Source organism: Notamacropus eugenii, chromosome 2, assembly GCF_028372415.1.
Source record: "Notamacropus eugenii isolate mMacEug1 chromosome 2, mMacEug1.pri_v2, whole genome shotgun sequence".
NCBI lineage: Eukaryota > Metazoa > Chordata > Mammalia > Diprotodontia > Macropodidae > Notamacropus > Notamacropus eugenii.
In genome coordinates, this window is record NC_092873.1 from 537,848,613 (window position 1) to 537,862,767 (window position 14,155).

At 41.0% G+C, this 14,155-nt stretch overlaps 1 protein-coding gene across 4 annotated transcripts in view; it reads left to right on the plus strand.

Moving 5' to 3' along the window:
• The window catches only part of ST6GALNAC3 (ST6 N-acetylgalactosaminide alpha-2,6-sialyltransferase 3), a 713,190-nt gene that overhangs the window by 646,192 nt on the left and 52,843 nt on the right, over positions 1–14,155 (plus strand). For 3 of the 4 annotated variants that reach the window (XM_072649885.1, XM_072649888.1, XM_072649886.1), the window contains 2 exons: positions 1,880–1,987; positions 3,817–6,823. The exons of the other annotated variant lie outside the window; for it this stretch is intronic. In XM_072649885.1, coding sequence (XP_072505986.1) covers positions 1,880–1,987; positions 3,817–4,003 — 295 coding nt within the window. In that variant the 3' untranslated portion in view covers positions 4,004–6,823. Of the gene's footprint in view, positions 1–1,879; positions 1,988–3,816; positions 6,824–14,155 lie in introns of those variants that run through there. 4 annotated transcript variants of the gene reach the window in all.

The window sequence follows — 14,155 nt, forward strand, 5'->3', positions numbered from 1 at the left end:
AAGATTTTCTAGCATGGGAGAAATGCAGGAGGCCTTTGACTGTCTCCTCCCCTCCCACCTCTCAATTACTGTTACCTTCCCTTTACACCAGATATATGATGTATGTGTATATTCATTTGCAGGGTGTCTCACCCTCCAGAACACGAGCTCCCTGAGCACAGAGATCTTGTCTTTGTCTTTCTTTGTACCCAAGTGCTTAGCACTGGGCCATAGTAAATGCTTGTTGATAATGGCTGACTGACTAGAAATCCAAAAATTGAAACCAAGTACATTATGAGAGTAGAATCACAGGTGTAAACATAGAAGGAAGAGCTAGAGCTTCTCTAGTTCAACACACTAATATACCTGTGAGGTAACTGAAGTTCACGCTGGGATGGAAAGCTTGCTGCCCTGGAACTTAACCCTGTTTCCATCCCATCAGCACCTTGGATAGCTTCCATTCTTTAGGCCCAGCTCTCCCACTATAACTAATGTGATGCAGTGGAAAGAAGACTGGATTTAAAATCAGAGGACCCAGGTTCAGATTCTAGTGCTGCCTCTCACTACCCAGGTGACCTTGAATGAGACTCTTCAGTTTCCTCAAGGGTTAAATGAGGGATTTGGACTCAACAGTCTCAACGGATCCTGCATTTTCTTTGAGCTGTTTCAATTCTGCTTTTCTCATAGAGCCCAGCACCTTCTTTGATGCAGGCACACCATGCTAAGTAGTACTGTGCCAGTGTCTCCCATGCCACACAATCAATTCCAGAATTCTTAAGAGAGACCTTGAGAGTGTCCCTGTATCACTTCTTCTGACCACCATTATTGAATGGCATTAGGCTCCTTTTGTGTGGCAAAATATCTGATGCTGATTCTATTCCAGCTGAGATTGACAAGGTAGGGGGTATCTCTCCCTCACACAAAAGCTGACTGAAATTTTCCAGATTATATGGCAAGAGGAGGTTATCCCCAGGAGTTCAAGGATGCCTCCATTGTCCATCTCTATAAAGGTAAAGGAAATAGATTGTCCTGTGACAATCATGGGGGGGTGAGTTTTACTCTCTTAGTCATTGTCATCACCTAGTAGTTCCTTACTAAACACTCACTGATTGGTGGGACTATTATTCCCTTACCTTATGGAATTTTTAATTTTCTGACCAAACGGGGAAGGAATTGGACATGTATCACCATGAACACAGACCCCTCCAGTATGACAAACAGCAACTCCTCTATAATTCACAGTCTCCAGAGCATGCTCTATAACTCAGATTGAATGACTTCCTCTATGGTCACACATCTAGTAAATATAAGAGGAGAGATTTTATCCCAGGCCGATGTGACTCCAAGGTGATAACCTTGCCATATGACATTGCCTAGTGTGAGAAATAGAATTCAAAACAGAACCAGTGACTGGGTTAAGGGAGGCCCAAAGACAGTGCTGTCCATGAATGGTCTGAGGAAGGCTCCAACCAAGCTGATGGCTTGGTCATTAACCTTGACATAGGACTGGAGTACCTTGGCAAGTCAAGCATCATATATACTGCACTTATCTGTGTCTTTCAGATATAGTAGACATAAACACTGCCTCACCTAAAGGACCAGGATTATTTGACTTCAGATACTTGCCATATGGCATCTCTTCTATACATCCTAGCTACAGGGCTCTTCATGGCAATGGGGAGCATACATATGAATGAATCCAAAATTGTTAAGAATAACTGTCTGTCATTGACAGATTGTCAAATGTCTTACTACTTGGTCCAGAAAGCAAACATTGTCATTTTGATCAAGTGTCAATGATTTCTCACCAAAATGTTGCTATGTGTACATGTTGTCTCTTGTATGTGTGTGTGTTGTGTGTTTGTTTTGTTCCGTATGTGTGTTTCTTTTCTTTTTCCAGAGTCCAGTCAGGTACTTATCTCAGCACTGGTTGGTTTACCTTAATCCTGGCAATGGATGCCTGTTATGGCATCCATGTCTACGGCATGATTAATGACACCTACTGCAAGTAAGATCCCTGGAAATCATTTTCATGTGTCTCTTGTTCCAATCCTTTGTCAGAGTTTTCTGATTCATTTTCTTGTCATAAATCCATGGAATGGATAAGGTAGTGATCCATTGTTGCCTTGCTCTGTGATGATGAAACACTGTAAGATTGGTGTAAGAGAAGCAAAGTGCCATAGGAGAGAGAATGCTGACCCTGCACTCTGAGGACCTGATTCAAACCCTGCTTCAAATGCTAATGGCCTGTGTGACTTTGAGAAAACACCATCCCTGGGCCTTTGTTCCTTCTCTGGAAAACGGAGACCAGACTTGAGGGTCTCAGAGATCCCTGCCAGCTCTGAAAGCAGGATCCTTAAACCCTCTGCCATTGTATCCCCCAACCCTTCCCAAGTCGAAAGTCTCTTCTAACCCTAAATCTGGAGTCCTGTCCCTCTGCCAATGAAAAGCAGTAAAATTTGATCACAATCTGAAGACTTGTTGGATATCTTGAGGGTTGAAGGGCCTTATCCAGCTTGTGAGTTAGAGGAGCACAAAGATACCTCCAAGGCTCTCTCACTCAAGCTCCTCATTTGGCAGATGAGAATACTGAACTACAGTTGGAGGATGACTTGCTCAAGATCACACAGGTCAGCACTGGTATTTGAATCCAAGTCTTCCAACTCCGGAGCCATCCATTGTACCACCCATGCTGCGATTGTATGAGAGGGAGAGCCTGAGGCCTACTTTCTGTCTCCTCCTCTGTGCTGACTCTCCTCAGTCACAGACTTGGTTTACAAAACAAAACAAAGCCAGGGAATCAACCACACTGGAATGCTAAAAAGCCCAGAACTTGCTTTTTTTTTTTTTTTTTTAATCAAGGACTGTTCAGGAACTTAGGCTTGGGAAATTCAGTGGCTATTTAATTTGCAAAGCAAGTTCAAGTTTCATCATTCCTATGGGCGCTGAGGGCCCTGTAGATGGCTATCTCCTCTGTGGTTGTAGTCGATCACAAAGGACAGAATGTCCTAGAGCTTCTGATAAAGCTGACAGCTTAACCACAGAGCCTGGAAATGATATTTCAAGAAGAAGTGAGTGACCTGTCAGCTCTATTTAAAATGAGCAAGCTTAGCCACAGGACATCCTTGCTTATGAGTCCTATTTAATTAGATAATAAAACAAATCCTTCTCATTTTATCAGGGAAATGGAATACACATACACACATGTATATGTACACATGTATGACATATAAGACAGTATATATGTTATATACTTGTATATATGCATGCATGTGTGTGTACACACATATACACACATATATATGTATATATGATTTTAGATACCAGTACATGGTATAATCTAAATGACATGGATTTTAATCAGACTGTCAAAAACAAACATCCAGCAACTCTTGACTGTAGTCTTGGAAACTAATATCTCCATTCTTGTCATAAGCAGAGAGGAACCAGAACCCTCAAAGTGAAAGCCATTGGAGCTTATTCAAGCTCTACAGAATACTCCAAGAAACTGAATCAGGCCTCACCTCTTCCCACAAAGGACGGCTGTATGTCGGAATTTAATTGGTGTGAAATGTAAATGTCATTTGAACTCTTTCAAGCACATAGGCTTAGGATGTTAGCTAAAAGTGTCCATACTTAATAGCTTTTAACTGAGTTCATGGATGAGAATCATACACAGGTTTGCAAGTCGGTGCAGTTATTGAATATATAATGGATTCTTTTAAGAGAATGCTTTTTTACTCATTTCCTCTCTCTCTTTCTCTCTCTCTCTCTCTCCCTTCTTCCCTCTCTCCCTCCCTCCCTCTTTCTCCCTTCCCCGCCCCCCCTCTCTTTCAGGTCAGAAGGTTTCAGAAAAGTCCCCTACCATTACTACGAGCCAGGCAGAGATGAATGCGATGAATACATTCTCCACGAAAATGCTCCATATGGAGGTCATAGGTTTATTACAGAAAAGAAAGTGTTTGCTAAGTGGGCCAAGAAACACAAGATCATGTTTACACATCCAAACTGGACAGTGTCTTGATGCTGGTTTGCTTCATCAGTACAAATGAGCATGAAAGAATGACAATGATGATAAAGATGAACAAGTAGTTGATTTATTCTTGTACTAAAATGGGCCTTTCGCAGTGACTGATAAATTTGGGGATCCATTTGGGGATAGCCAAGGGAATGGGGGAAGTATTTTGTTTTCTCTCTTAGAGTTCTACACTCCTCATTGTACTTTTACAATTTACTTAGAATCCAGTCCAAGGTCAATGGAACTCATCTGATAGCAGTGACCTAAGAGATGGAAAGGGTACCTTCAAGGTAGGAGCATTGCACTTCAGGGGTAACTTCTGAAAGCCATAGTAGTTGTCCCTTCGAAAGATAATCACCAAAAAACGCAAGGCCATTGATGCCCTTCCCAACTGGCTATTTCTCCCATCTTGAAGGTGAGCTATTCATAAAAGGCTGAGCCAAGGCTTAGGTGCCTGGCCTCGAGAGTCTAGCCATGCTAGCTGATTAGCCCAGAAAAATATGGGAAAAACAATGGGGCCTTCTGTTTTCCCAGAGTAAAATATTTCTAACACATTCCCCTGATAGTTGACAAACTGAACATTGCAAGGAAGAGAAAGGACCCACAAGGATCCTAGGAGTCCAGGCACAATGCTCCACCTCTAAGACATTCCAGAAAAGATTGCTGAGTATGAAACCTCATTAATCGTGAAGTTCATCTTGCTAGTCAAAGCATGGAACCCAACCCACTTCTTTAGAATGATCTCAGTCAATCTGTCGGTCCTTTCTCATTGAGGAGCAAAATATGTAACACCAGGAATGTTGACTGCAACATTGTAATAACAAATACTGTGAAAACTTGTGAGACATGCTTTAACATCACCCAAGTGGTTGACTAACCCTGCTTAAACATACAATGAGAAAAACTCAATTTTATATACTTTTTAAACTCCTGGACCATAGAAAGCAAAACATATTTTTACATAGATTTGTAGGCTATCATACTTCATAATATATATATGTATATTCCAATTTATATTTGATATGGCCAAGATGTTTCCTCTCTCTCCCTTCCCTCTGCCCTCTCTCTCTCCTCTCCTTTCCCTGGTCTGTGTGTCTCTGTCCCTGTCTTCCTCCCACACACATATGTATGTATATGTGTATATATATATGTGTGTGTGTGTGTGTGTGCATATATATATATATACATATATATAAAACACACGCACACACACATATACGCATGTGTGTGTGTGAGTATCTTTGTCAAGTGCCAAATACCACCATCATCCTTGGGAAAGGCAAGATTCTTTGGACCACATTTCCCCACCATCTGATTTTTACCAGCTCAGGGCTGCCACAGCTCCCCACCTCCCTCACTCCATGGTTGTCCCAAGTACTACATGTGCTGTCGTTCTGTCATGGAGGAATCTTTTGACCAGATGGCAGCTCATCTTGTTCAGTATTTCTGTAGCTCATTTCATCTTATTATTTTATTAGAGCAGAAATTGGTGACTTTCACCACTCTGCAGGATGTTCTCACCAGAATTGAAAATTGATCAGAACCTTCAACATTCTCTAGATCAATCCCCTTATTTTACAGATAAGGAAATCGAGGCCCAGGGAAAAGGCTGAATGGCACAACCAGGGTCACACAAATGGCAAATGGCAGTGGGAGGATTCGAACCCAGGCCTTCTAACTCCAAACCCAACATTTCCCCAAAACCTTGTGCTGTCTCAGAGACAGAGATATGTTAAGTATATTCTTGGTCATACATTAGGTTACTTATTTCTGAAGTGTCTCACAAGAGGCTAAAAGGAAGAGAAGAGAGAAGAAGATAAAGGCTGTGGAGTATGGTCCAGTCATGTGTTTAGGAGTACCCTACTTTTTCTCTCTGTAAATATTGAAAAGATATGGGATTCCATAAGCATATGGCATTCGCACTATAAGAGCTCTGTCCTCCAAAGATCAAGATCCATTCAATAAGGAAATAAATCCCAGCAAGTTGCCTGTGACAACACATGAATATTGAATCTTGCTCAGAGTCATGTGTCAAGGCAGAGTTTCCTCATTGAGAGCTGTAGAAAGTTGGAGTGGTCCAGTGCTTCCATGTTACAGATTAGACACATAAGGATCAACAAGGTTAAGTGATTTCCTCAAGGCCAGGCACGTACCAGTTGGAAGAAGCAGCCACAACTCTAGTTTTTCTGATTTCAAACCCTACACTCTGCCCTCTAAACCAGTGATGTCAAATTCATATAAAAATGAGTCCTGTGGGCCACATATTTACTTAGAAACCACAGATGAACATTACCTATGTTATACTGTATTTTTATTTATTTTGTTAAGCACTTCCCCATTACTTCTTAATCTAGTTCTGCCCATACCCATGAGTTTGACGTGTCTGTCTAAGGCACCCTCTCTCTTAACTTCTATTGCACTTGGTTCTAATTGAATATACCCTGAGATAAGTTAATAGAGAGATTAGCTGCCATCTGGAATGGGTTTACATGTATCCCTGAGACATTTTTTAAATCAGTGGCCTCACCCAGACAGCCCTGAGCATGAAGCCTGATCTTTGGTGACTTCCTCCAAATGCCAATCCCCACTCTTCTTTGACTCACTTTGCATGTCTGGAATTGGGACCCTCATCTTAACAGGTAGAAAAACAGAATCACACATAAGAAGAGTTAAGTAGGTGGTGGTAGTGGTGGTGGTGGTGATGTTGATGTTGTCAGCAGAGTGGTTATTCAAATAAAAGCTGATGATCCTTTTAACCTTTGGAACACTTGCTAGCTCTATCCAAGGATGAGAATTCTTTATTATTAAATCTTGAAATCTTGGGCACATGCGTCTTTCTCCTTTTAATCTCCCCTTTATGTAGACTCATTTTCACACCTCTGAATCACAAAGAACCACCAAAACTACTGCTTTGATAACCCTAATTCTGGGATCTTCAGTGGGGATGAACAGGTAGCTCTTGGTTTCCCTTCAAGTGATTTGCATTACTACTTTGAAAGGACATTTGCTTTGGGGTAAACACAATGTCTGCAGCACTGTATTTTACTGATGGGCAAATCCAAGCAACCTCATGCGAATGATCACTAGCCTGAAATGGTCAAGGGTTCCAAATGGAAATGAGCTGTTGTTTTGGGAAAGGTCTACATTTATGATGGAACCAGAACATAGATATTGTCTTATATTTAAAGCTGGAAAGGACCTTGTAAACCATCTCCCCTCATTTTATAAATGAGGAAACTGAGACCAATAGAAGTGAAGTAACTTGTGCAGTCACACAGCTAGTAAGGTTCTGAGGCAGGATTTGAACATAGATCTTCCTGACCACAAGTTGAGCACCCATCACTACTCCACATGCTCTCAGTGAGAATTTGGGGAATTACGGGATGTAAATTCCTGGAAGGGAGGACTTTTTCAGTTTGGAATTCATGAGTCATAATGTGCTTGGCGTGTAGTAGGACTTGTTGTTGGATGTAATGTTCTGCTTAAATGGGGTTGCAGCCAGTGTTGAAGAAATGAAGCAGCTCAGCTGACTTCTGGTCTTTTCTGAGTACAGTGACTACAAAAAGCCTCTTCTTTGGCTTTTAGAGAGATGGCAGGGTCCTAGAATTCTCATTCGGATGTCTTTCTCCCATGCATGACAATGAGTTTTAAAAGGTTCAAGAGATGGGGTTTGATGTGTGCTGTATCCCGCCAGACCTTGAAGAAGTCTTCTGGGGTTTGTGTTTGTTTGAACTGAGCTCCTATAAGCACTTTGTCGTTGCTACGTTTTGGGTCTTTTTCCTAAAACAACCACTCCAAAGAACCCATCTGGTTCAAATGAGAAATCTTGTTCAGCTTTGACTCTAATGCCATTCCCTACTTTTCATTAGAGTGCCTCATTTATAAATCTGTGCTTCCCATCCCCCTCCCCACCCCACTTATGGATCTGTGCTTACTGTCCCCTTCTGGGCCATTGTTCTCATCTCTTAAGTAATATGTTGGAAGTCAAGTTGATGACATTTAGAGAGAAAATTCCATTTTTCTTCAAGTGTTTGGCCTTCACAGCAGAAAAATGTCCTGATCAAGCGGATGAGATCTGGTTCAGCACAGAAGCATTATGGATCCAAACCAAAGATATTCTTTCAAACTGGTGAAGTTCATTCCTCCCACATATGGAGATAGCTGTGCAGATAACAGGCATTTGCCAAGAAGCAAGGACAATATTTCAATTGCATTCAAGCCTGTAGGCAAATATGTCATCAAAGGTGATTGTGACTTTCTGAAATCAGCATGAACCTGTCCCTTTCTGGCTGCTGGCTTCCACAGAATAAATAGTCTCTATTTTCTAATTTGTATGGTAGCCTACATAAAAAGCAGGGAATCAAAAACTAGACGCATCTGTTTCTAAAGCTGGTCCCATATTATGTGAGCTTGGTGATGAGTAGCAATGCTTTCCATGTTTGTTAAAAAGTAAAGTTAGCAGTGACGGAATAAGATTAGCTTTTAAAGTATACATTTCTACACTGGAATCAAATGTCATATTTCTCTAGCAGGCAGCATTTTTCAGACCATAAAAATGCATACACATACATATACAATGTATGTATGTGTACATTACATACACACGCACACATACACACATATATATGCACACATTGACAGAAGGATACATATGTATGTATTTTTATATATTCATGTATATAGATATGAATCTCCATCTTTTCCCCTGAAATATATGAATTGTAGAAAAACCTATTATAGATTGCCTTTGAGATTTGTTGAGCTGCATTCTAAATATCTTGATGAAAGAAGAAATTCAAATTAAAATGTGGTGTTTAACTATTTCCCTGATTCAAGGCTTTGGGGTTGAGTGCACCGCATCAAGGGCAGTCAGAAGAATAAAAACAAGAAAAGTCACTAAATGAAGAAAGGAAAACGCTCTCCAAGGTTCTCATCACACATGAGCCTCTGGGTGTAGCAATCTGCTTGGCAAAGGCTCATGGATTGTTCCTTGGCTGGTTATATCTAAATGCATGGCATCGAGTTTCATTCATACTGAAGCAAAGGAATGAAAAGTAGCTCCATTATTTAAATCAGCTTTTATTGAGCATGTTTGTTTGTTTTTTAATTATCATTATTTTACAAGAGATGATCTGTAACCAGTGTGGAAAGAATATTCTAGTCAGAAGTTGATTTCCCCAAAATTTCTTATGAATTAGTGATTGTACATGGAAAGGATAGAGGAAGTAACGCGTGGTCTCTGAGATGACCCTTTCAATAGGGTAAACACATCCAGAGGAGACTGACTCTTCACTTCCTCTAGACAAAGGCACTCGAAAGCCCTTCCCTAGTGGTGTTAATTGGATGTTAATTATGAGTTCAGCTTAATTTTGAAAAGCAGCTCAAATGCAATCAGACTTTTTTTCCCTTACATCATGTCCATTTAACACTTAATGTGGCATGCTAAATGCGAACACAAATCATATTCTGCAGATCCAACTTACTTAGATGATTGAGAAGAATGGATGGCTTATAATTTTAGGACCATAGGGAAATGAGTTTTTCTACATCAGGGTTTCTCATAGGGGAACCAAATCTTAAAATAAAAATATAACGGGGAGGATCCACAGAGTCTGAGCTGAACTTCTGAAGCCATGTTTCTTGAAAATTATTTCAATGAAGAAATCCCCATAGACTTTGTGATAGACTGAGGATCTAGACAGTAGCCAAGATAAAACAACATAGAATGGAAATTGGAAGGAGAAATTCTTTCAGTTGAGTCAGGTGAGGGAACACATGAGGTTGTCTACCTAGTGAAGCCCAGGGGAGCTTTCTGCAGGTCTGGGAAGATCTTCCTGATGAATCAAGGACAGAACTCCCATAAACAAGAAATGCCCACTGTAGTGGACCCTTACTGGAGGTGGTAGCTTCTGTGGGGCAATGCCCTTGTGACCCTTGCCTAATTATGTCCTGTTGAGATTAAAAAGAGGTGGAATGTCCAAATGTGAAGCCACGCAGCCTGGGAGGGAAAATGGATTGTGGGGACAAATGCTTTTCTAGAAATAAAGAGATTTTCTCCCCTTGGCCAGATTCTTGGCCATGGCAAGTCTCCCAGGGAGAGTAGGTCTAGATTAGGTGCGACCTTTAGAGCTAACGCTGTGTAGTAGATCCTGTTAAATGCTTCCATTCTTCAACCCTGGAGCTGGTTGCCATGTTCTATTATTGCTCATTCTGAAGAAGACAACCAAGCGCTGACAGTTATGGGAAGATCTCCTGATTTACCTGCCAATCAAATCAACATTATGACCTTTAAGGCTGAGGTGCCCACAAGTCTCTGACTATCTTCATTGAGAGAGCCAGTGACATACCAAGCTGGATGGTATAGAAATGTTTGTATAGTGCATAAAGATGATTTCTCTATGTGTGTTGAGAGACAGAAGGAAAGAGTCAGCATTTAGATGACGCCTACTCTGCCAGTCACAGTGCTAAGCACTGTACAAATATCTCCCTTGATTCTTACAACAGCACTTCAAGGGAGGTCCTATTATTATCCCCATTTTACAGTTTAAAAAAACTGAGGCAAAGAGTGATGGAGTAATTTGCCCAAAGTCACACAGCTAATGGTATGTCTGAGGCTGGATTTGAACTCAGGTCTTCTGACTTCAGGGTCAGTGCTCAATACACAGCACCACCCAGCTATCTCTGCATCCTCTTGATGATAACATCATAGATTTAAAGGTGGGAGTCCAGATGTCCCATCTAGTTCAATCTTTGAATGTTACAAATGAGAAATTAAAGCCTACAGAAGTCAAAAGACTTGCCCAAAGTCTTATAGATATCGTCAGAGACAGGATTTAAGCCTAGGTCTTTGGACTCCAAAAGTAGTGTTTGAGCCACTGGACCACATTGTTTTGTGTTCACATAGCAGCATAGATTTAAAACCACGAATGACATGATTCCTTTGAGTTACTGAGTCCAAACTCCCCATTCTACAGAGGAGGACAAAGAAGCCCAGAATCATAAGTGACTTATTGAAGGTCACATGGATTGTGAACAGCTGAACCCAGCTTTGAACTCAGGTCTTCTGGCTCCAAATTCCAGTATTTCCAACTTGAACAGCAGCTCAGGGACCATCTAGACCAACATGTACCTCCCCAGGCATCTCCTTTACAACTTTCCACAAGGTGCGCCTCCCTCCAGACTTCATGTATGCTTATGGAGACTGCACAGTCCTGGAGGAAGGAACACTTGCAATGGTTAGGAAGGTTTTCCTGCCACTGAACCTACACATGCCTCTCTGTGACTTCCCCACATTCTCCTTATTCCTCCCTCTGAAAGTAAAGACAGCAAGTGTGAGCAGCCTTCACCAATCTCAACCTTTTACCTACGCCCAACCAGGGTGGTGATTGATGGACTGACTGATGATGATGTCCCCTTGCTCCCAAGCATCTTCTTTTCTCTAACAAGGGAATTCTGGATTCCTTCCATTGATCTTTTTAGCCAAATATCTTGGGGTCCTTTAAATGTATTTTTTGGAATTTCACTGAATTCCTCGGTGTTTCAGTCAGAACACTAAACTCAGTCCTCCAGATGTGGCCTAGTATGGGCTGAATACTTGGAAATGTATTCACTGAAAGGAATCACTAAAGGATTTACAGGGACTTGATTTAAAACCAATGGAAACAATGGATTGCTTCTAGTCTAACCTCATTTGAGAGATGAGGAAACTGAGGCTCAAAAAATTAAATGATTTAGCCAAGATCAGACAAGACAGATCATGGACATTAGAGGGGGAATTCAAACCCATGTCCTCTGACTCCAAATCCAGTCCTCTATCTGCTGCCCCACTCTTTGAGAAGGAGCCCTGAGAGCTCCTTACACAAAGCTGTCTGCAAATGGGTTCTGGGTCTTAGAAATGACACAAGACTCACATGGCAGTAAAAAAATGTTCTTTTGATTGTTTTACTGAACCTTGTAGAAAGCACTAGAATACAATGCCATGGATATTGCAAAGGCCTTGAGTTGGAGCTAGCCTTGAGCAGAGAAACAGTGCAAAGAAATCTCATCCTCTTAGGCTTTAAGCTGTTTTCTCTTTCACATTTTTCCCCTTTCAGACTAGGCATAATTTGTCTTTAAGAAGAAAGTACCTCTTTCCCTTCCAACAGATCTTTTGTTCATGCCTTGGAGATTTCAGAAAACAGTCCTGAATTTATGAAGGTGAAAAACCTCTTGATGAATAAATAGCCAAGTGCCAAATTAATGTATTTGTCTGCATTGCCAACAGTTTCCTGGAAGTAAAAACTCCAAAGGGAAAAAAGCAGGCCACTCTCCAGCACCTCCTTGTTACTTATCCTGTGAAGTACAAATTCCTTTTTGTTTAACTTGGTTGTAAATTTGACAAAAGATCTATTTTTAGAAAAAGGCCAGATGAGACATGACTTTGTACACACAGACTCGACTTAAGTCAGTGGGCAGCACCATTTCTAGAAGGGCCTGGAGATAAAGATCCAGATACTGCTCCTTGCTGCCACTGCCTCCCTCATAGGAAACATGTGGAGATCATTCCTGTGCTCACATAGTTCCTGCTGAAAGGCTGCTGCCATCTATCAATTGACTCGACCTTTGCAGTAAGGTAGATGGTGACAGAAGAAAGGAGGGCTGGCCTAGTCAGTATCAGGAAGACTTTGGCAGAGTTGTATCTCCTGACAAAGATTAACTGGTCAAGCCTGGGCAAGGAGCTTAACTTGCCAGTGCCCCAGGCAACTCCAAGCCTTCCTCTTCTGGGTGGGCACCAGTCTAGGTAGGTTGTGTTGGTGAGATCCCAGATTTAGAAATTGAAGGCTACGATCTACTACCAATGTACTCAAGGGCAAAGAAACAGTAAGTGACCAGCTTAGCATTCTAACAGATGTCTGGGGACTCCAATACCAACTGTTATCTCATTGCCCCATGGTACTGCTGTGTCGGGAATTCCCTACTCAGTGAAATCACCAGCCTGTTCCTCTTACCAAAAAGGGGGGAGGGGAGATGGAACCATAGAACATTAGAGTTGGAAGGGCTCCCCAGAACCCCCTGACCCTGACTCTCACATCAAATGACCATGAAGCAGCTGCTTAGAGAAGACCAGGCCCCCAAAGCAGGCTGTCAGGGCTGATTTTGCAGAGGGCAAATTCTTAGGAAAGTCTTTCTAGTGGTCAGCATCATATGTAAAGTAAAATTAGAGAGGGGAAATTTTCAGAGCAACTCAGCAGTTCACATTTGGAAAGGAGCTCAGTGATTACCCAGAACCAAAGAATTTCCAATAAATTTTAAAACTTGTTCACTGTCCAAGCTGTAAAGATGAGGGTCAAATCTGGATACTATTGGCATGAGATAACAGAAAGTATGGTTTGAGGGGTGGATTATATTTGCTTTGTCCATATTTTCTGATAATGAAAAGAGTGTTTTCTATGCTTTCTCTACTCAGTATAATTAACAAGCTTTGTTTGGGCAAACAATTATTTTTAATTTGCTGTCATTAAGAAATTTTTTGCAAAAAGCTAATCATGACATTTATTTTCATGAAGTTTAGATTTAGTGTTGTGACACCAGAAGAGACTTCTTATTAGGAGACAGACACACAAGGGTCTAGAAGATAGTGGGTCAGGCTTTGAGAGAGACTTTTAATTATTCATTTGTAGAAATGTGAATTTATGTTTTCTTCAGTAAGGGACCTACTGTGAAAAGGTGTTACAAAATACAGCTTGCATCTTAGTGATTTAGCCAGGAAGAACTGGAAAATGATATGAGAGATGGAAAGGTTAACTGACTCATCGAAGGTCACACAGTAATGAGTTCTGGAGGCAGGATATGAACCTAGATCTTTCTGACTCCAAGTCTAAAACTAAAATATTCATTGCCATCATGTTGCTTCTATTTTATAAAGGTATCAATATTAAATTTAAATAAATTTTAATCAATTCATGACATGTCACAGTTAATTTTGAGAGAAATTAAATCACATATTACAGTGAACTTTCAAAGTCTCGTTTGGACTCCTATATTGGAAACCCAACATTCAGACCATGCCTAGGAATTACAATTGCCTCTTCCTGGCTCCCCCTTAGAAATATTCTAGGATAGCCCTATATTTTTGTTCACAAATTAAACAACTGAGGTCAAGAAAAGACATGTAGCTTG